Source organism: Danio aesculapii, chromosome 22 (assembly GCF_903798145.1).
Source record: "Danio aesculapii chromosome 22, fDanAes4.1, whole genome shotgun sequence".
Lineage (NCBI taxonomy): Eukaryota > Metazoa > Chordata > Actinopteri > Cypriniformes > Danionidae > Danio > Danio aesculapii.
The window spans coordinates 10,567,689-10,591,166 of NC_079456.1; the positions used below are offsets into that span (position 1 = coordinate 10,567,689).

A 23,478-nucleotide genomic window follows, 5' to 3' on the forward strand; every position below is an offset into this window, starting at 1 on the left:
TTAAACATTCTGAATGCGTGACCAATACTAATAAAAATATGAAATACCTTTTATTAGATGATGTTTTTTCCTGACTGAAGTTTGGAACTCTACCATTTGACCGGTCACTCTTTAGAGACACAGAGCTGGACGCATTGAGAACCTGAACCCACACTGAAGACACAAAAACAAGGAGGAAAAAAATCATAATTGCTGAAAATACATCTTACAGAAAGATTTAAAATAGCAAATAGCAATTAAAGCCATTTGCCAGTCTATGATCATAGATAAAAGAAATAATTGTTTGGTTTAATCATGCATATTTAACAGTAAACATTGACTACGTTTACATGGACATCAATAATCAAATTGTTTGCCTTAATCTGAATAAGACAATAATATGATTAAGGTGTTAGGTTTTGAATGTTCTTTTATATGTTTGTGTTAATTTATTGCCACATCAGCAATTTATATACAACTTCATAAGCCAATAAGAGTACATTAAAATGTTATATTAAAATATAAGATCTTTCAGTCCCATATACATTTTTTTTTTAAATCTTCCAAAGATACTTTTATAAAAACATCCACCCGAGTGCTCTCAGAATTAGAATATAAAATATAGCATTCTAATAAAGTATGTTTTATGGTGTAAGAGGCTGTAGGTGACAATGACAATAAGATAACTAAAAATGAAAGCTGGTGTTCTGTGGAGCAATACGCTAGAAACAGAGAGACAAGAAATCCAAATCGTCAAACAGTAGTCTTTTTTTAATAAAGGCTATGTCCCATAAAAAACTGGAACCCACTTATCAGATTCAATAAGCTCAAGCTTTACCACTAGATTAATACATTTCTAAAGTATCACTGTCAGTAGACTATAGGTTTTATTTTGTGCATACATTTTCTTTACATCAACAGACAATAATATAACTCGTAAGTACAACAGCACAGTAATAACTTAGCTATCAGTTAAAAACAAATGGTTAATCAATGGACATCCAGCATAAACAATAAACAGTTTACAGGCATTTAACCAGTGCAAATCTAAAAGCAGATTTCTAAATTGTTTTGGAAAGCTGAACAGGAAAATTGTGAAAACCATGTTGAAACAGGACAAACCTGAAAGTTTTTTTTGAAGAATGACTACAGTCTTACCTGTGTTTTTCTGACGAACAGTCTTTTCCTTGTAATTCTGACATACTGAAGCTGAAAACTTTGTGTCGCTGAGGACAATCAGATGTTCATCATGATAGTCCACCAGAAAAAAGAATAATAACAAACAATTAATGTAGATAATTTAGACCACAATGTATATTTAAAAAAAAAACAATGCCTCATTATGGAAATGGAGGATTTAGTTTCTTTAACATTTTCAAACCATACATGACTCACGACTTGCTCTTGGTTATCGACTCCTAAAAGCATAATAATTGCTCTGCTTATAGAATGCTCCTGATTGTAAATTACAGACTAAAATGGAAATAAATAGGCTAAACTAACCTGCTGTATTTATTATACACTTTTACAATCTTAATGTTGTAAAAATTCGCCATTTTCAAACGCTTAACTTCTGTCTTGCCGTGAATTTATTGTTCTTCGACAAGTAAGCCAACTTCTTAAACGTTTACATATATTTAAAAAAAAATTATTTTCCTCATACAACTAATAGCATAAGTTTTTTAACTTACTTGCAGTATTACAGACAGTCTTGTGCAGCAGGTACCGAATCCAGAAATCTCTCAAACACTTTGTGACGTTGTTAAAAACACCTGCGTTGCTTTACGGATGTTGTTTGTCTCAAGTCGATTCTGTAAAGAGAAAATTAAAGTTTGTCAAATCAGTTTTTGACATTAGCGCCTTCAACTGGACAGAAGTGAAGCACAACACACCTGAGTCTCCTTCTTCGTGTTTTTTATTGACGGTTGGCATACAACTTTGTGATGAATTTCCGCCACCTATTGGTTAGGAGTGTGGATCAGCAGTGAAATTTCTACCCTCTTATTCTTATTCCTATTCTATTCTATTCTATTCTATTCTATTCTATTCTATTCTATTCTATTCTATTCTATTCTATTCTATTCTAACCCAGTCTTTCTAATAAACATTAGTTAAGCTTTAAATTCTTTAAAATCTCCTACTCCACTACTTAAAGTTCTATTACTATCTATACTTGCATTATTTTCCTCAATGTCTATTATCATCATATTCCGTTCCCTTTTATATAATGGACATTTCTTTATAATATGCTCTATATTTTCCTCTTCATTACAATTACAATTTCCACTTGAAACTCTTCCTATTCTAAACAGCCCGCTATTTAGAGCAGTATGTCCAAACCTTAACCTTGATATAACTGTTTCATTCATTCATTCATTCATTTTGGCTTAGTCCCTTTATTAATCCAGGGTCGCCACAGCGGAATGAACCAGCGGATGCCCTTCCAGCCGCAACCCATCTCTGGGAAACAATATAACTGTTTCCTCATGTCTATTTCTTCCTACTGTTCTGTTTTTACCCACCATCCTCTGGATCATGTAATACCATCTTCCTGTTCTTTCTTCCTCCCATTTCTTTTGCCATCTCTTCATCACATATTGTCGAATAATTGTCTTCCTTTCGTTTTTACTAGGTCTTAAAAACATGCCAATTTTTTGTGGCCTCCTTTGCACATTCAGAGTCTGTTTCTTCTAACAGATCTCAAACTAAAACAAAGTTCTAGCGCCCCTGCCGTTACAGCTTGTTCTCTTCCCCTCCATCTTCTGCATTACTGTACAATTACTGACAAATTAATCCCATATATAGATCTAAATGGTAAAGCCGAATAGACAGTCATGTTTTAAAGGGCTATAAAACAGCGACTGTAAGTGCAAATTCAATTCTCCAATCTTATTATAAAAACAATGACTATTATTTGAAATGCTAAATTCATGGAATTATTACAGAACTTGTTAAATGACAATAAACTTTTCAGCTCTATTGTTTACCCAGTTCACCTGCACAGCATGTCTTTGGACTGTGGGGGAAACCCATAGATAAATACATTATATATACAATATATATTGTGCTTTGTTTGCTCGTTACTACACCCGTACACAGCATTAAAGTCCAGCATCTTAACATTTGGCACACTGTCTTGACTAGTGCAGTTGAATGACATTGATCCTGGGAGCCCTGTACTAATGTGGTGGCGCTATTGATGCATGCTCAGGGTCCGTATACAACATCTAGTGTATATATCTATAGGGGGGAAACCGGAGCACCCGGAGGAAACCCACGTGAACACAGGGAGAACATGCAAACTCAACACAGAAACGCCAACTGACCCAGCCGAGGCTCGAACCAGCGACTTTCTTGCTTTGAGGCGATTGTGCTACCCACTGCGCCACCGTAAAGCCCCTAATTCATTAAATACATCAGATAAAATAATTATATAAGAATTTCTTCATCATAAGAGACAATTGAAATCAGTTTTTTTGTATGTAATTTTAGTTTAAGTGACAAATAACTACACTGTCTCATTTGTTGTAATTTAATTTATTTTCAAATGTTTCCAGCTCGTCTTCTTTTTCCTGTCTTGATCCTTTATCATCATCATCAGGATTATCAGTGTCAAAATGTGAAGGTATGGAATGTTCTTGAATAAATAAACAGAAGCAGTAGCTCTGATAAAAAGGTTGGTTTCATGTTGAACATTTTTACTACTAGCATGTTGAAGTCACCTCACGGTTGATCAAATGACAGTAAAATGAGAGTAGAAATCTTACAAATTTAGTTTTCATTCTTAATTCTATACATTCCATATCCTTATATGGACACAGAAATAACAATCCCACATGTAGAAGCTAAATGTTTGAGCACTGCTCAAAGGGTTAAAGTAGTGTTTGCTTGTGCGCAAAGAACGTTACAACCTGCTAAAACAGTGACAGAAAAAAGTCCAGATGTTCTGCTATGTTCATTCAGAAGTCTTCACTATGTACTATCCTGCTCATGGGTGTGTTGAAACATCCGCAACTACTACTAGATATAATAATTCTGCAATGTTAGCATTTGTTCTACAGTCAAAGACCTGGGTGTTACATTAGACAGCAACTTAAACTTTGAAAATCATCTCTGACATTGTCACAAAAACAGCCATCTTTAATCTAAGTAATATTATTAGGCTAAGAAACAGGCTGTCTCTCTAAGGTGATGAGGAGTTAGTTGATGTTTTGATGAGCTCTAGACTGGATTACTGTAATGTTCTGCTCACTGCTGTTCTGCATCCTCCACAAACAAACTTCAGATTGATCAAAACAGCTGCCAGCTGCCAGTGTTACCAGCTCAACAAAACATGATCATATCATCCCACTTTTATCTTCCTTATACTGCCTGCCTGTTGAGTTCTCAATTGATCACAACATAATGTTCCTTACATAGGTGTCATGGTGGCGCAGTGGGTAGCACAACCACCTCACAGCAAGAAGGTTGCTGGTTCGAGCCTCGAGCAGTTATTTCTGTGTGGAGTGTACATGTTGTCCCTGTGTTTGCGTGGGTTTCCTCCGGCTGCTCCGGTTTCCACCACAGTTCAAAGACATTATAGGTGAATTGGGTAAGCTAACCCAGTGATGGGTTGCAGCTGGAAGGGCATTCGCTGTGTAAAACATGCTGGATAAGTTGGCAGTTCATTCCGCGACCCCTGATTAATAAAGGGACTAAGCCGAAAAGAAAATTAATAAATGAATGAATGTTTCTACATGCAAAGCTCTAAATGGTTTAGCTCTGTACCTAAATTCAATCTTCAATCTCACTACAATCAAACTCGCTCTTTAAGATCTGAAAACTCAGAGACTCTGGTCAAACCCAGAATAGCAAAAAGGTAGAGTGTTTTCACAACTCTGGAATAGTCTTTCTGATAATGGGAATAGTCTAGACTATAGAAATGGAATATTCTAGATGAAGACAAAGTTTTTTTAGTAAAGCATATAAAAAACAATGCATCATAACTGTGTTCCTGTACATTTTATCAAATACATCCTATTAAATTCACAATAAGATCTCATTCATTCATTTTCTTTTCGCCTTAGTCCCTTTATTAATTCGGGGTCGCCACAGCGAAATGAACCGCCAACTTATCCAGCACATGTTTTACGCAGCGGATAGTCTTCCAGCTGCAACCCATCTCTGTAAAACATCCATACACACTCATTTACACTCATACACTACAGACAATTTAGCATACCCAATGGACCTGTACCACGTCTTTGGACTGTAGGGGAAACCGGAAAGGGAAAACATGCAAACTCCACACAGAAACGCCAACTGACCCAGTTACGTCAACTGACGCCAACTGATGCCTACTCGAACCAGTGACCTGCACCACTGTGTCGCCCACAATAAAATCTCTTGCTTACAAATGTTATGAACAGCAGCTACACTAATTCTCCTTCATTTAGTTTCTGCTTCATCCTGAGTCATTCAGATCAAAGACATGTGAGAGATGATGATGGCAAGGAGAGCACGAAACAAAATAACCATGTTTTAATTATTGCAATGATCAGATCATTTGATTAAAAATCATTTGATAATACATATCACAGCTTTGAAAATAGCTCATCTGCACCTATTCACGACACTTTACATTTTTCTGTTTTTGTTTATGACTGTAATAACACTCACCTATTGCAAAAATGTTTTGGAACAATAATTATTGTGAAAAACACTATAAAACAAAACTTAAAACAAGTTATATATCAAATTATATGAAACATGTTTAGTAACACAGTCCAGTGATGTATATTTGTGTTGAGTTCAAAATGTAAAGAGAGCTCTATTCAATCTCACTGTGTCAACGTAGTGTTACAGAGTTCAAATGTTCATTTCCAGAAAAGTCCCTGGAGCAGCTCTGGGTCCAGACATCTCCACAGCAGCTTTACAATACATTACCTCTGTTCTGAAACTCTAGATCCTGCCATCAAAAGCTGAGACTGAGAGAGGGATTCTTCACTGACGATGGAGAAGCTATTCAAGTCTAAAAGTAGAACCAGAAGAGAAAACAATCAGTGTTCAGAGGAACAAAGTGAAACATTACCCAGGTAGCAAAGAATTCTGGCCCAGATTTGGCATAAAGCTGGCACAGCAGGCATTCATTCGGCACTGGCATGCAGCATGTGGGCCAAACATGGCCCAGGTTTGGCTGAGGTGGCACCGTCTTACAGGCGGCACTCAAGACTTGGGCCAGATATCAAATGTAGTATTTGGCCAAGGTGTTTAAATGTATATGTGGGCCACATAATTTTGGCCCATCTTGACCCACTTTTAAAATACATTTAAAATATTTTTGACCAAAGAAAAAATCCTATCAATCACGTCGCTTCAAGAAAAAGCACAGCCATGAAGCGAAATGCTTCATGGGTTTATAAAAAAACATTGCAGTTGTGACACACCAACATATCTGGCCTAGTTCAGGCCCAGTTATGGGTTATTAACTTGACTGAGACTTGGCCCAGATATGGTCCATGTTTGCCGCTTGTATGGAAGCCAGACTTGGTCCAGTCATGTACCGTAATTCACTGCGGCATGTGGGCCAAGCAAATGCTGATGGTGTGGGCCAGAGAAATTTTGCTATGGGGGTAGTCATTTAAACGACAAAATATGTTACGTTAAAAACATTACGGATGTTATAATTAGAATTTCACATCGCAGCTTTTCTGTGCTTTCTCTTTAACAATTGCACTGTTTGCCCTTTGTTTAAATAAAGCTTGATGACAATTTGATTTGTTCACATATCAGAGGAAAATTAAGATCTTTAATATCAGTGTTGTTTACTCACATCAGTTTACACTTTGACTCTCGTATCACATCAATGAGCTTCTGCTTTGAGTCTCCAATGGGATTGTCTCTCAGATAAAGCTCTTTTAGAATCTGCAGAGCTTTTGTGTTTGTCAAACAGTGAGTTAAAGAAGAAACATCTGTGATTCCACATTCATTTAATCTAGAAAGAGACAAACAGAGAAAAGGGAAATGATGAGGGATTTGTTGAGTGGTTTAATGCAGGATTGATATACTCAACTGCAGGAGGCTCTTAAGCTTCATATATCTAGGATTTAATGATTTATTAAGATAAAGAAATGAAATCTAAAATGATCTCAGACTCATTATTAGACACTGACTATGAAGTGATTTAATTCAACATTTTAAGGGTGTCTATTGATAAAAACTAGTAATAAAAATACTTTTTAATACCAACTTATATTAAATTAAAAGCCAAAAAAGCTTTAAAGAAACTATATTAATACAGATTCAGCAGATCTGCAAAAGAAGCCATTTAGAATTGTATTTAATTTTATTTCTAAAATTAAAATGTATTAAACTTAATCTTAATTTCTCACTTGACAGAAAAAGAGACATGAGTCTGACATTAAAATATATAGTGAAGCTAAAACACATATACACACACCACACACAAATACAGTAGTCAACATTTGAAGTGGATTACCACCTTACATCAAAGTTGTCCTAAAACAGCACTAATTCTTACCCTCGAACAATTTTAAAAAACATAAAAAAATAAAAAATAAACATTTTTAATTCACTTCGAATGTTAAACACTGTATATATATATATATGTATATATATGTAAATAAAAAATAAATAATTAAAAAGTAAATATAGATGTAGCGTGTGCCATGGGAGCAGAGTGTGCATCACACAGCTTTAGAGTCTCACAGAGCAGCTCCAGAAGAATAAAAGAGTGATGACAGAGATAGACGAGTGAGAACCAAACCTGGGAGACCTTATGCTGAAGGTTTGGTCATTTTGCTAAATACACCAAAATCTAACATTCACCAGTTGCCGCCGCCTGCTTCCCTTGAAATATGAATTTTAAACCACCACAACGAGTTTAGTAGTATCAAAGACAAATGAATACTCAGGACATGCCACTCATGTAGTTTTAAATGGGAAAAAGTGTAACATCAACATGGCGAATGAAGCCACGCCTTCTAGTACAGAAGCCAATCATCGAATGATATAGCCTGAAGATTCCCGGGGGGAGGGGCTTGGACCAGACACCTGCAGTTGTTATGAATGCAAATGGCTTCACAGACATGAGTAATATATCCACATAAAGCTTGGAATGTCTACTTTTAAACCATACTTAAACTAAACTTAAGAGACAGATGTAAATAATGTTATTGTTGATTCCAAATATGAAAGTTCACCGTAAGCTTGGCAAACAGTTTGAGAATTTGATGTTTCCCCATTCAAACTAAATAGCCGAGCATACATCCTGAGAGATAATTCAAAGATGGCAGATGAGTAAAACGACTTGCCTTAACGGGACTTTGTAGTATTTCAAACTATTTAAAAAAAATCATACCTGACCTGAAACATAATATGCAGGTTAAACTGTATGTGAATGTTTCTCACCTCAGTGTCTTCAGTTTACAGTGTGAATCTTTCAGAACCTCACATAAGAGATTCACTCCTGTGTTTCTTATTTGATTGTCACTGAGGCTCAGTTCTCTCAGGTGTGATGGGTTTGATTTCAGAGCTGAAGTCAGGATCTCACACTGTTCCTCTGTAATACTGCATCTATTCAGACTGAAGGTAGAAAGGGAAAAGACAATAATTCAAATTACTGTAAATTCACGATTTCCCGACGTTTTGATGCAGATCATTTATAGCACTGCTCTTTCATTCTTTCAGCTTAGACAACACCATATAGTATAACGATACTAACTGTAGTTTCTCCAGCTTGAATTGTAGCTTCATTAGTAAATCACTGAGGTTTTTCACTCCAGAGTCTCCTAGTTTATTCAGACCGAAGTTCAGTTCTCTCAGGTGTGATGGGTTTGATTTCAGAGCTGAAGTCAGGATCACACACTGTTCCTCTGTAAATCTGCAATAAGACAGACTGAAGACAGAAAGAGAAAATACAATGACTCAGATTTATGTAAAGTAAATGTTTAGATCCATTTATAAAATATAAATACGCATTTTGTCTAATATAAAATTGTGAAGAGCACCATTTGTCCAGTATATGTGCTGTTACTGTCAGTTTAATCTGTCTTTCATTCTTATTTCAGCATGTGGAATATTTTTCAACTTCAAATGCTTCAGTTTAATTAAGCACGCTGTTAACTATCAGTATTTCTGAATCATTCTTCAGATGCAGAAACAGCAGAAGATACAGCTGAAGATTGTGTGAAGGAAGGATGATACTGGAATTATGGACCAACTGCTGATATTTTTATTACAAGAGTGCTGTATTAAAGGTGCAGTAGGTGATAGTCTTCAGACACATTTTTGTTGTGCTGCTTGAAAGTCTCTTCACATTCCAATAGTAATGATTACAGTAAATGATCTAAATGTGTTTATGTGCATTTTTATATTCTGGGTAAGGCATTAAACTAAACAATGTTCATCCAATTAAATACTGTTGGGCAGCTATTTTAACCTTTAAATTGGGGTAAATATCAATATTGATCAATATGGGTTTATTCTAATACATTTTTTAATAGGTATTTAAAACTGCTATTGTTATCTACATTCTAAAATAAAGGTACAAAAAAGTGACAGAAGGGGCACCTTTTTAAGAGTATTGAAGAGAACTAATTTTGTACTTTTGATTGACTAGTACACCACACTTTAGGTAATAAAATACACTTTTAAAAATATGGAGCTTTTAGATACAAACAAATTTTTTAAAAAGGTACTGCCACATCTTTAATTAGAGTTCTGGAAATACATGATAATGCACATGGCCAGTATTCTCACAGAGAATGTATTGTTTTTATGAAGGAACTATTATAAAAATGTATTCAATTCGATTCATGTTTATTTCTATAGCGCTTTTACAATGTAGATTGTGTCAAAGCAGCTTCACATAGTTCTAGTAAAGTTCAGATCTCAGAGTTGAAGTTCAGTTTAGTTCAGTTCAGTGTGGTTTCAATTTCACTGCTATTATAAAATTTATGGGAGTCATGTGTGTGAAAGCTAATGTGGGTGATTTGATGCAGCATAGAAGATGCAGACGCTTCTCAAATATCAAGATGTTTTATGCAAAATCTATTTAAATAGCCATAGAATTAAATAAATTGCTTCTGGACACATGGAAGTGTAAAGGCTGTACAAACAGCTTGCAATAAAAGCAGAAAGCTGTGTGTATCATTTAACAAACTGTAACATAAGATTGATTTACTCTAAATGTTATGTTATTTTGCTCAGACGTCTGATAATTTAAAAAAATATTCAGATGATGCTATTGTGCTGCTGGCTTGCCACCAACCAGTCACTGCATCATATCATCATGTCTTGATAGATTTAAGTATAACTAACTGTAGTTTCTTCAGCTTGAATTGTGGCTTCATCAGTAAATCACTGAGGTTTTGCACTCCAGAGTCTCCTAGTTGATTCCCACTCAGCTCCAGTTCTCTCAGGTGTGATGGGTTTGATTTCAGAGCTGAAGTCAGGATCTCACACTGTTCCTCTGTAATGCTGCATTTACACAGGCTGAAGACAGAAAGAGAAAAGACAATGACTAATTCATTTTATACTGAAAATTCTGCTGCTGCAAAAATAATAATAATCAAACATTAAAACAATGTCAACTAATTTATATTTTAAATAAAATTATACATAAATGTTGTGTACAGAATAGTGTACAGCTGTTTTCAGATTTCAGCATATGAAACTATTGTATAGCCACAAAGTAAGAAAAAGAAACAATAAATAAGTCAACAATCATGATTTCAGAAACAAGAACAATCAATTTGAAAGTCAATAGTTTAACAATTTGTAGGTTTGTTTATTGCCTGTTTAATTGTAATCATAGTTTGGTGTAACGCATTCAACAGTAACCCATTACTGTATTCTAAGTACATTTTTGAGGAATGAAGTAATGTAACGAATTACATTTAGAATTTGTGTAATTTAATTAGTTTCTAAAGTCAATGTAATTGCATTACTTGTGTTACAAATATAGTTTTTAGAAGAAAAAAAAAAATGCTTCCTTCAAATCGCGTTTTCCACTGCAGCATAAGCATGTGCTTTTAAATTATTGGAGAACGCAAGCTTCAATAGCTGCTGTTGAGTGGCTGTTTCTTCAATAACAGACATTACTTTGATTTCACAGAGTGAAAAAACTAAAATATTGCTGTGAAATGCAGTCTATGTCCAGTCTCTAAAGAAATTTCGACAGCCTTTAATTCCACCAGCAGCTTGTGCAAGCTCTTAAACAGAAAGCATTCTACAACAATACTCATCAACAAAGAGGACACCAGTGCCCAATAACACAGCGGCCCAACTCAGCCTAAACAGGCTAATTTGGATTTTTGCACAGGATGGGGAGTGATGGTATCTTCTGAATTTGAAAAGAAGTGTATCTGCTTTTGGGGCTGTTCACATATTTCGTGTTTTGCGCGTGTTATATTGGGAGCACTTATTGTGCAAATATGGATCGCATATGGAGCGCATATTGCATGCGCTCGCATTTCCCAGGCGCTCCCTGTTGAAAACCGCGAGTCACGAGAAAAGAACCGACCAATCAGATTAATGGTTTGTATGGAATATGCACATTTCGGTAGATTAATACCTCAGACAAACACAGAACACCCAAACACTGCAGTGTTTACCCAAACACTTTATCATACTATGGATGTCAGTGGTTACAATTATCCAGTTTTCTTCATGTCTTTTTTGAAGATCAAGCTGCTGTGATCAATACTTTGTAATGTTTTTCAGTTAATATTAAATTATTAAAAGAACCTGTTTATTTTTGTAATTTTATAGGTATATTTATATGTTTTAAAAGTAAATTCAAAGTAAAGTAATTAATAATCTGATTACTTTTTACATTAAGTAATTAGTAATTTATTCAGATTACATCTTTCCAGTAGTAATCAGTCATTTGTAATCTAAGTAACTTACTCAACATTGCATCATTGTAATGATTTTATTGCGTCTCTGGGGTGATTCTGAGAGTAATCTGCTCTGACTCAAATGAAAAGTTAATATCAACTGCTGTAACATCACCCGTGCTCATGTAACACGTTGACTGATGTAAGATACTCACATGAGTGTGTTGAGTGTGCAGTGTTTATCCTGCAGTAGAGCAGAGAGTTGATTCACTCGTGTGTCTCCTAGTTCACGATCACACAGATTCAGTTCTTTCAGGAGTAACAGGTGTTTACCTTCCATTCCAAACACAAACTGACAGACTTCATCAGCAGCAGGACTAAAACACCTGAAGAAGAGAAGATCAAGCAGGAGTCAGGTCTCGAAAACTGAACTAAAACTAAAACATTTAGAAAATAAATGAATTGAAAATGTCCAAACTACATTTTTTTGTTTGTATTACTTTAAAGTTACAGTTCGTTTCACTGTAAAAGAGTGTAATTAAATTAGCCGGAACACACCAAGCTGACACCAAACAACTAGCACCAACGAAACTCAGCTCATGTTGAATCAAGTCTGGACCAAAAAGTTGTGTGAACACACCAAACAGAAAAAAGCCTACTAAAATGAGAAAGTAAATTTCTAACGTGTGCAGACAAAGCATAAACAAAGCAGCATGTAGTACCATTATCACAGTAATTGATACTCACCACAAAGGGATTTGCTCTTGCAAATATGTCTGACAATCGAATAATCTATATCGTTTGAAATAATTTCAGAAATGTAGCAAAATTAATGCAAAATTTGTGAACCTTCTTCGCTTGAATTCTTTACTTGCTACATCACTTCACTACATCACATTCACCTTCTGATTCATTGCTGAATAACCAGTCAGAGAGCTCTTTCAACCATTTCTACCTACTGAATTGGGCAAGAAAAAAACACAGGGAAAGCCTCAAAATATTTCTATCTATAAATTAAACATGTTCAGAAAAACTGCTTTGTAAGGCTACAAGTTTGAGAGCAGCTGGACATCCTCACACAATGAAAAAAAAAATTCAAAGATGATTCCTTGGATTTACTCCATTTTTTTACGTTGAGTGGTTGTAAACAATTTATTTGGGTTGAATTTAAACAAACAAATTAAGTTGAACATTATTAAATTTAATTTGTTTGTTTAAATTCAACACAAATAAATTGTTTGCAACAGTTTTGCATGCGACACTTTAAGTGCTGGTGAGTCAAGCACTGTTACAGTGGAACTGAGCTGATGTACTGTAAAATAAACGACAGTGTGTTCAGAAACAGTAAACTATTTCACTGTTAGGCTTTTTAGGGTATATTTACAAAATAAAACAATCATGCGCATTTATTTTCAAACTATCAAACTATTATCACACTGAAGAAAAACTGCATCTAGTGACCAATTTTTTCTGATACAATTTAAACTTGTACCACAACTATAGACCATTTCAATGCGATGACGCCATTGGTACATGAACACTTCCTGCTTGTTGTCAAACTGTTTTACAACCGTAAAAAGAGGCAATTCAATCATATCTTAACATAATAACAGCTATCATAATATTACTTATCAATATATGGAGCTTTTTGGACTCTCAGAAGCTATAGAAATTAAAAATTTAAAGCAGGAAATAGAATAGGACTATTGTTATTGTTTACATCTCTCAAAATGGTCTAGTATCATTTATCACAATACAACATTTATTACACAATACAACCATTATTAAGATTTTTTTATGTCAAATTGTCCATCTTAATATTTTAGTGAATTAACACTCTCTATATAATTTATTTTCATGGTTATTTTCCTCATGTCTCACCTCAGTGTCTTCAGTGTACAGTGTGGATTCTGCAGTAACTCAGTGAGCTCCTTCACTCCTGATTGTCCAGGATCATTTCCTCTGAGATCCAGCTCTATCAGGTGTGAAGGGTTTGATCTCAGAGCTGAAGCCAGAGCTTTATAACCTTCTTCACTGATACTGCAGTCTGAAAGACTAGAGGAAATAAAACTCAGAAATAAATTTAACATTGTGTTTCATGTTAATACATAATACTCACTAAATATAATTAACTTTTTCAGATCAAATTTAGGCTCCAAAGCCCATTTGTAACTTGATTGTGTAACACTGCAGTGTAAAAGTCTGTAAAATAAATGTGTCAAAGTCCAATGAGTATTCTGTTGTTCAAGAAATGCACTGAACAACATTAAAGCATAAAAAATTACTCACATTTTACTATGGAAATGAAAGTTGCAAAGTAAAAGTGAATATGAAGTTCATTTGCAAGAACGGATAATCACAGTTTTTAAAGTATTTTTCAGATTATTTTTGTTTTCTTTAATATACAACATTAGCCATGATATCTCAAAATGACAACAATGTTTTTATTTGTTTTTGCGAAAACTCGTCATTAGCATATAAACGAAGATCCAGAGATGTTGAATTAAAGATCAGCTCACTTGAGTTTCTCCAGTTTACTGTCCTTCAGTCCATCAGAGAGCAGCTTCACTCCTGAATCCTGCAGATTATTATTGCTCAGGTCAAGATCCTTCAGACTGCTGGAGTCTGATCTGAGAACTGAAGCAAGAGCTGAACAGCTTCTGTCTGTTAATTCACAGCTGTTCAGCCTACAAAAGGAAAATCAAATTCGATATTTATTACACTGAAAAATATTCTTTAACACATTTGCTAAATACATACAAGGGTTGGACAATGAAACTGAAACACTGGCCTATTTAGTATTGGAGGTTTCTTGGCTAAATCTGACCAGCCTGGTGATAACTCTTTATTGATTGCACATTCCACCAGTAAGAGCAGAGTTTGATGGTTTCATCCACTAAAGATGAATTCACAAATAACCTAGATGATTTTTCTCTATATTGAAATGCACCCGCAAACGCAAATGACCTTGATGTAGTAACCAGCAGTATGGATGCCATCTTTACTAGCACACTAAATACTGTGGGACCCATCAAACTAAAAAAGGCTAGAGAGAATAAAACTACACCATGGTATAATAATCATATCCGCGCTCTCAAAACAGCAACCCGTGTTCTGGAACGTAAATGGAAAAAAACTAATTTAGAAGTTTTTAAAATTGCGTACAAAGACAGTATGTCCGGCTATAGGAGGGCTTTAAAATCTGCCAGGGCTGAGCACCTCTGCAAACTGATAGAAATTAATCATAACAATCCTAGATTCTTATTTAACACCATCGCTAAATTAACAAATAATCGGTCATCTTTGGAACTTCATGAATTTTTTCAGTGATAAAATAGAAGGCTTTAGACAGAAAATAGAAGATGTTAAACTTTCTGCACCACCTTATACATCAGATCCAGTACACATCCCACTGAATCAAAATAACCTACAGTGCTTCAAAATCATAGAACAGGAAGAGCTAGATAAAATTATAAATAGTTCTAAACCAGCTACATGTATGTTAGACCCAATTCCAACAAAGTTACTGAAAGAATTGCTACCTGTTTTAGGAGAACCTCTTCTTAACGTTATCAACTCTTCTTTATCTTTAGGCCATGTTCCAAATCCTTACAAGCTAGCTGTTATTGATGGCCTGTTTCCACTGAGTGGTATGGTACGGTTCGGTTTGGTACGCTTTTACGGCCGTTTCCACTGTCAAAAGGTGTACCGAACCAAACCGTACCGTACCACTTTTTCAGCACCCTTTCGAAAGGGTACCAAACACGAGAAAGGATACCAAAAGGCGGACCTAGACGCGCAGCTGAATGCTATAGGTTTACAGAGATACATCATTCGCTTACGCAACAAGCCAGAATGAAAACAAAAAACCCGCCATGTTTGAAATACACAGCGAGACATTACAGCGGATTTATATATACATATAATAACGAGCCATGGTCAATCCGGGCTCAAACAAACCTTGTCGTCGTCTTGATAAACAGCCACAAAGCCATGGAGTAGAGCAGAATCTACCCTGTGCCTCGTAGTTTTTACGAGACAGTCTGAAGCGCGAGCGGTTTCGCTTTCTTCCTTGCATTCACCGCGTGTCTATATCTGAAATAACAAACTTCTTGAGCTGATGATAATAACGTGCATTTGATTATTGACATGCTTTTGAAACCCGATTCTGTCAGACACTGACATACACGAGAGTGAAGCGCGGAAAAAACAAAAAGGCGAAGCCGGAAAAAAGAGCACATTATTTTTCAGCAAACATGAACAAAATGTCATATCTATTATCTTCACATTTTGGACTAAAATGAACTGGGAATGATGGAATTATGGTCTAACAGAGGCTACATGTGCTGCTGAAGATTACAGACACAGATGAGAGGTTTTCACTGACTGTAGACTATAATTTGCTGACCGTTACCAGTTTGTGAATATTAATGGACAGCCTTCACAAGTCAGCACAGTAAAGTATGGGGTGCCTCAAAGATCAGTCTTAGGCCCTTTGCTGTTTACAATATACATGCTACCCCTGGGAGACATTATTAGAAAACATGGGATCAGCTTTCACTGCTATGCAGATGATACTCAATTATATATTTCAACTAAACCTGATGAGATGTCTGAACTGTCTAAGTTAACTGAGTGTATTAAACATGTTAAAGACTGTATGACCAACAACATTGTTCATTAAAAAAAATGGCTGGTGTGCATCTCGCTGGCGCATCTGTGACTAAGACAGCAAGTCTTTATGATGAAACAAGAGCAATGTCAGCATACCACCAAGAAGAAGAACTACATCCAACAGGAGTAACTGTGGATGCAAAAGGAAGCTCTCTGAAAGGGATGTCCAGGTGCTAACACATCCTATTTACTAGTATATGGATCTCAGAGGACCTTAAACTCAGAGCAGTTAAAATAAACATAGTGCAAGATCAGGACACAGCTTTGAAAGGTCTGGGTCTGTCTTCTCCTGAGGCAGTGCTTGCAGGCTCACTACCTGGTCCCTGACACTGGCACAAAGCTAGGTCGGGATTTCAGGATAACATGAGTAGTGCAGGCCAAATTCCAGGCATGGTTTGTTGACTGAAAATGCCTCCCGGTCACCAAACCTCACATCTGAGCTGCCTAAATGACAGAATTCAAGATAGAGGGCTACAAATGGATTACAACTGGCAATGGGTGGATTCGGAAAAAGCAAACAGGTCAACCTGGGCTTCTTCTTGTCCCTGCATGCCATACCCATCATTATCTGGGGACCAGATAATAAAGCCAGATCTGAAGTGGTCTTATATAAAACAATTCAAGCGATGAATCGCAGCTGGGGGTGCCATATGCCCAGAAGCCTCTGAAAAGATTTCAGTGGGACCATTGTGTCACCTGTCGAGCTTTCTCAGACAAACCAGCACTAGCCTGGTGCACTCATTTGGGATATGCCTAAGGAATCCAACCCCATTCCAATAAAGGAGAAGGTCTACCTGGAGAAGAGCCGCCTCCTCTCTTGGTTGACTCATGGCCCCAACAGGTCAAGGTGCCAGAGCACCATGCCTCTGTATATAATCAATTTATCCCAAGACTGAGATATAATAATCCAATCATCAAGATAAGGCTGACACAGCCCATACCAACAACACCATTGGAGCGATCACTGACCCACCAATGGTGAGGCCCCACATAGCACCATTCTAGGGTGGAAACACATGCACAGTCGTTACAATATTTTAAAAAGACACATTTGCCAACTGTGTTGCTTAGTGGAAACTAAGTGTGCTCTATTAGAAGCTCCTTTAGCTGTTAGTGAAATGCCCAGGGACCGGAGAGAAGACCCAACCCGACCACTGCTGAATGTGCCATCACGCAACCTGGCAAACACTGGAACTCTGGAAATCAGTAAGCACTAAAGCACTGTCTAACATGTGCTCCCTATAACTTCCGAATTGTGGAGGGGATGCCCTGTTAGGTTTCACTTGCCATTTCAAAAGGCATTTTCAATTGCTATTTTTATTCATTTCAGACGGATGGGTTATCTAAGCGATTTCCTATAATGTTGTTCTGACATGACTCAGAAACCAAATGAAGGATGACTACTGTTTTATCTAAACTTACAAAGCTCTTTTGGAGGTTTTGATGACTGCTAATAGTCTGATGAGACACTCGTCTGATTTCTTGAATTTCTGAAGCTCAAACTCCTCCATCTCCTCCTCTGATGTCAACAACACAAAGGCCAGAGCAGACCACTGAGCAGGTGAAAGGTCAGCCGATGAGAGACTTCCTTTGCTAAGGTGAGTCTGAATCTCTTTCACCAGAGTTTGGTCGTTCAGTTCATTCAGACAGTAGAACAGATTGATGGATCTCTCTGGAGAAAGATTCGCTTCAAACTTCTGCTTGATATACTGAACTATTTCCTCTTTGCTCTGGTCATTGTGGTCTTGCTGCTTATCTACTGTTGTACTGAGGAACTGAAATATATTCCATTTGCTCCAGTTATTGTGGTCTTGCTGTGCTAACAGACCTCTTAGGAGTCGTCGATTGGACTGGAGAGAGAGACCGAGAAGAAAGCGAAGGAAAAGGTCCAGGTTTCCATTGTCACTCTCGAGTGCCTTGTCCACTGCAGTCTTCAGCAAATCAATCATGGACTCATTTCTGTTTTTAGAGTCTTTATCAAACACACTTATCTTGTTGAGGTCTAGAATCAGATGTGCATAAAGGGCTGCAATAAACTCCTGAATGCTCAAGTGAACAAAGCAGTACATGGTGCCAAGAATGATCCCTGTTTCCTGCTTAAAGATCTGGGTACACATGCCTGAGTAAACTGAGGCCTTATAGACGTCAATACCACAGGCTTCCAGGTCTGTGTCATAGAAGATCAGGTTGCTGTTCAGCAGCTGATGAAATGCTAGTTTCCCCAGTGAAAAGATGGTGTCTTTATCCCAGGAAACATCTGCTGTGTACTCTCCATCATACTTTCTTCTGCTCTGCTGGATCTGAAAGCGCAGAAAGTGTGTGTACATCTGTGTCAGAGTCTTGGGAGTGTCTTCAATGTTTGATTCCTGCAGTGTTTTGGAGGCGTCATCAGCCTGATTGTTTTTCACATCATTATTTCTCTTCTCCTGTAAAATGTTCTGGAGAACAGTGGCTGAAATCCAGCAGAAGACTGGGATGTGGCACATGATGAAGAGACTCTTTGATTTTTTAACATGATCAATGATTTCTTTGGCCTGATTCTCATCTGTGAGTCTTTTTCTGAAGTACTCCTCCTTTTGTTCATCATTGAATCCTCGTATCTCTGTCAGCCGGTCGATACAGTCAGGAGGAATCTTACTGGCAGCTGCTGGTCTGCTGGTGATCCAGATGAGAGCAGAAGGAAGCAGATTTCCCTTGATGAGGTTCGTCAGGAGAACATCCAGTGAGACTGGTGATGAAACATCACGACACGTCTCATTACCAGCAAAGTTCAGAGGAAGACGACATTCATCCAATCCATCAAGGATGAACAGGACTTTGAATCGATTCCTTCTTGTAAGGTTCAGTCCTTTTGTCTCTGGGAAAAACTGAGTTATAAGCTCCATCAAACTGAGTTTCTCTTTCTCCTTTAAGTTCATCTCTCTGAATGGAAGAGGAAATATGAAGCTGATCTCTTGATTTTCTTTTCCTTCAGCCCAATCCAGAACAAACTTTTGCACAGAGACTGATTTCCCGATGCCAGCGACTCCTTTTGTCAGTACAGTTCTGATCTGCTTGTCTTGTTCAGATGCTTCAAACAAATGTCTGCATTCAACCTGTATCTCTTGAGCTTCATGATGTCTGGAAGCAACTTCAATCTGTCTGACCTCATGTTCAGTATTGACCTGTACACTGCCCCCCTGAGTGATATAGAGATCCGTGTAGATGTTCTTCAGGAGTGTGGAGTCTCCATGTTGTGCAATTCCTTCAAACACAGACTGATACTTATTTTTTAGACCACATTTTAGCTGGTGAATGAAGAACAGCTCATCTAAACAGAAAAATAAAGCACAGATATTTCTCAGATATAATTATCTCTTGTGGTCGTGATAATCAGCCTTTCTAATCTGATATTCATTAGTGTCTCACCTTCTAGAGTATCAGCAGCTTCATTTTGCTTCAATTCTCTCAGGAAGTAGAGTGTGAGCTCAAGAACTGCTTCTTTTATGCTGTTTTTGTTCTCATTAAAGTCCTCTACAAAGAATTGAATGTTTTCTTTATGCAGAATTTTCATAAAATTGTTTATCTCATTCTGCACATAATCAACTATTTTGCTCTGAAGATCCTACAAAGAAAAATAAGATAAAAAAAATAGTAAAATACAATGAAAACATATATCCATATTTAGTAGTTAAAAATTTAAAAACGTTACAGTTTATTGACAGGAAATGGTCAACAATATTTATATTGAGAGTCTTTGAAAGACGCACAATGTCAATGTTTCATACTGCACTTATTAGATCAAGGTTTCCTACCTGTAAGATTGATGTGTAACTGCTGTTATTAACATGTGTCTGGGAATCTGAATTTACAGTCTCATATTGCAGCCTGTTAAAATAAAATTTAATAATATGAAAAAAAAAAAAATAATAAAAAATAAAATAAATAAAACTGAACTAAATAAGGCAGTTGTGAAAGCAACCTAATTTGAGTAATGTTGGAATATTTTCTTTCATCAAAAGATAATTTAAATATGATGCCTAGTGGTCAGTGCAAGCAATATTAAATCAGAATGTTAAAAAAAAATATATATATATATTTAATATTTTTCAATTTCTTTGTGAGACTTATGTAAAAAAGAAAAAATATAAAGTGAATACTCTGATAAATATTTGAATGATAAGTTTTACATTTTGTTTGTATGAGTGAGCAATGAAAATAATAATAATAATAATAATAATAATAATAATAATAATAATAATAATAATAATAATAATAAACAAAATACCTTTTATTAGACAATATATTTTCCTCACTGAATTCTGGTGGTTCATCTCTTGAACAGTCACTCTTCACAGACACAAAGCTGAACACCTGTGAACCTGATCTCACACTGAAGACACAAAAAAACTGTGAAAAACAAGACTATACTGCATTTAGCCTTATTTGAGAAGGTTTAATATTGCAAAAATAAGAATAAAAAGCATTTGTCACTCGATGGACAAAAGCGAGTACATATTCATTGTAGGAACCCACTGGCATATTTCAGAATCAAAACCAGTCTAAATCTGAAATCTTGGTCCCGAGTCCAGCCGATGAGGGAAACCTCGCCTTCCAGTAAAAGCGCAAGTACCACAAACTAATGTCTCTTGCTGATCTGGTGCAGAATAATCTTAAGCAGTTAAAGATAAGCCAAATCTCTGCTTTTCTGGTTTCTCAGGTGTGATTTTAAGATTTAGTAATAAGTACTAGAATTAATTTGGGACAGTTGTCAACTCATTTTGCATCCTCTGAAGTGCCTCTGTGTGTATGTGTGTGTGCATTTGTTTGTTGTTTGCTTATATTCCGTAGGTTTCTTCATGAATCGTAGTGTAGCTCAATAAATCTTTGTTCTCTTTTTGTAATAACTGTGTTCTTGTGTATGTGCTTCTAAGTCATTGCCTCGAGTTGTAGATTTTGTTACTTTGCTAAAATTTAACCCAAAACTGGTGTTATGTTATTATCGTTAGCCAAGAAAATAATATAAATGAGATTGGTAAAATACGATGTCCTCTATCTGCTGGACAAATGGTTGATAAGGTGTAAAGCTTTTAATTTGATTCAGTCTGACTCAAATGATTTGAATTTTCAAGATCCGATTCCTTGAAAAGAGCTAATAAAACCTCTGAGTGATCTTTTAACGTAGGTTGAACCCCAAAAAACCCCAAAATACCTTTTATTAGATGCTGTTTTCTCCTCACTGAATTCAGGTGGTTCATCTCTTGAACAGTTGCTCTTCACAGACACAGAGCTGAACATCTCTGAATCTGATCTCACACTGAAGACACAAAGACGCATTGTGCAGTCAAGCTGGTGCAGCAGAATTACCAAAAAATCCAGATAGTATGTGAAAAAAAAACAATTGCATTCATAGTTAAAGGGCACCTATGGTAAAAAAATCTACTTTTCAAGCTGTTTGGACAGACATATGTGCATGTATGGTGTATAGACCGTCATATTGGGGTGATATAAGCACACCTAGTGCTTTTTTCAATTTAACAACATAAAAAACGGTGGACCAGTTGGAGCGGTTTTCAAACCGACCGCAACTTTACGTAGGAGTGCGGTCCCCCTGCCCACCAATATTGATTGACAGGCGCATCATATCCTCAGTTTGTTGATTCACGTCCGCCATTTTCAGCGTGAGTCTAAGCAATATCACTAAAGGAACACCCTAGCTCTATTTTTAGATGCAAGGCTCATTGGGCTCAACACAAGATCAATATTCTCCACATTATCACTCTAATCGGAATTATTGGTTGTATCTTTAGGTAGGTTTGCAAACATGTGTACTTCTCATTGAGTCTACCTTATACTTCAGTCATTTGCATTTCTCGCGATCCCAGAAGCTCCCTGTGATCTTAACTAGCATGCGTTTTAGAATTCTAAACATCGGTTTCTATCAGGGTACACTCAAGTCGATGGCTGGGCGCCGCGGACCGCTGCAGAAACCTATGTTTAGAATTCAAAAATGCGTGAGAGTACAGATACAGATACAGAGAGTGTCTGGTGTGCCGTGTCGCAGCGCATCCGGTGCCTCGGTCAAAGTTAATTCAGTGTGCGTGGTTATTAGTTTCTGTGTACAAGCTCGGCACTTGAAACTAGCACACAGTTGGCTGTAAAACTGTACAAAGACACACATGATTTTGTACTCTCTGCTTGGTCTGTGTTCGAGTCGTACATGTACGACTGAATGCGGATCCTCTCAGTCTGCCTGTCTGTGTTGCAAACACAGAGCGGGTGAGCTTATGGCTCCGCCCCCTTGTTACGTTGGGCGGGAAGCCGAAACTAGTCTACATGTGAAGCAACACACCCCTAAATCAGCGAACTGTGGACACGCCCCCAACATGACACTTTTTAACACATTATAATAAAAAAAGCTGAATTGTGTTTTAAACTGAACCTAAACTGGCACACTCAGAAGAACCATAATATTATTATTAAATCATAAAAAAAGAGGTAAACTATGTGCCCTTTAATTGTCACGGATTGGTCAGGCTCTCACGATCCCCACTCACGAAGATCACCATCACCTGACTTCTAATGAGCACACAGCTGCATCACATTCACGAGCACCAGATAAAAGCACAGCACTCCAGTCGCTCATTGTCCGGGCTCGTCTCGACGAAAGCGGACAACTGAGCGACCACTCAGCGTAGTCATCCTCAGCTAAAACAAACGCTTTACTTACCTGTTCTCTTTGTATTCCTCCTAGTCTTCCTGGTCCACCCGAATCGTCCTGTCTTCCAGTCCTTCCAAGTCTGTGTCATCCTCTGTCAGCTGTATCTGGTGTGTGCTGTCCATCCTCGTGTATTCCTGTTACCCAGCCACGGAGGAAAAGACCCCAACATCATTCCTGATCCTCCTGGCTATCCTTCATGTGCTCCTTGTTGTCATTTAATAAACACCCTAACGTTTCCTTACCTCTGTCTCCTGTCCGCTTCATAACAGAAGCCCGGACCCATAA

At 36.9% G+C, this 23,478-nt stretch overlaps 1 protein-coding gene and 1 long non-coding RNA gene across 2 annotated transcripts; both read right to left on the reverse strand.

Moving 5' to 3' along the window:
* Positions 1-5,559: 5,559 nt before the first annotated feature.
* LOC130216667 (NLR family CARD domain-containing protein 3-like) lies at positions 5,560-20,046 on the reverse strand. The gene is made up of 10 exons (XM_056448552.1): positions 19,902-20,046; positions 17,916-19,803; positions 14,339-14,506; positions 13,701-13,874; positions 12,035-12,205; positions 10,300-10,473; positions 8,702-8,875; positions 8,389-8,562; positions 6,791-6,952; positions 5,560-5,989 (listed from the first exon to the last, which is right to left on the reverse strand). Exons 1-10 carry the CDS (start codon positions 20,044-20,046, stop codon positions 5,980-5,982), a joined length of 3,240 nt encoding a protein of 1,079 aa, XP_056304527.1. The 3' UTR covers positions 5,560-5,979.
* Positions 20,047-20,308: 262 nt separating this feature from the next.
* LOC130216429 (uncharacterized) lies at positions 20,309-21,783 on the reverse strand. Its single transcript, XR_008835803.1, has 3 exons — positions 21,685-21,783; positions 20,761-20,865; positions 20,309-20,360 (listed from the first exon to the last, which is right to left on the reverse strand). It is a non-coding gene; the product is annotated as an uncharacterized LOC130216429 (long non-coding RNA).
* Between the last annotated feature and the right edge of the window lie 1,695 nt (positions 21,784-23,478).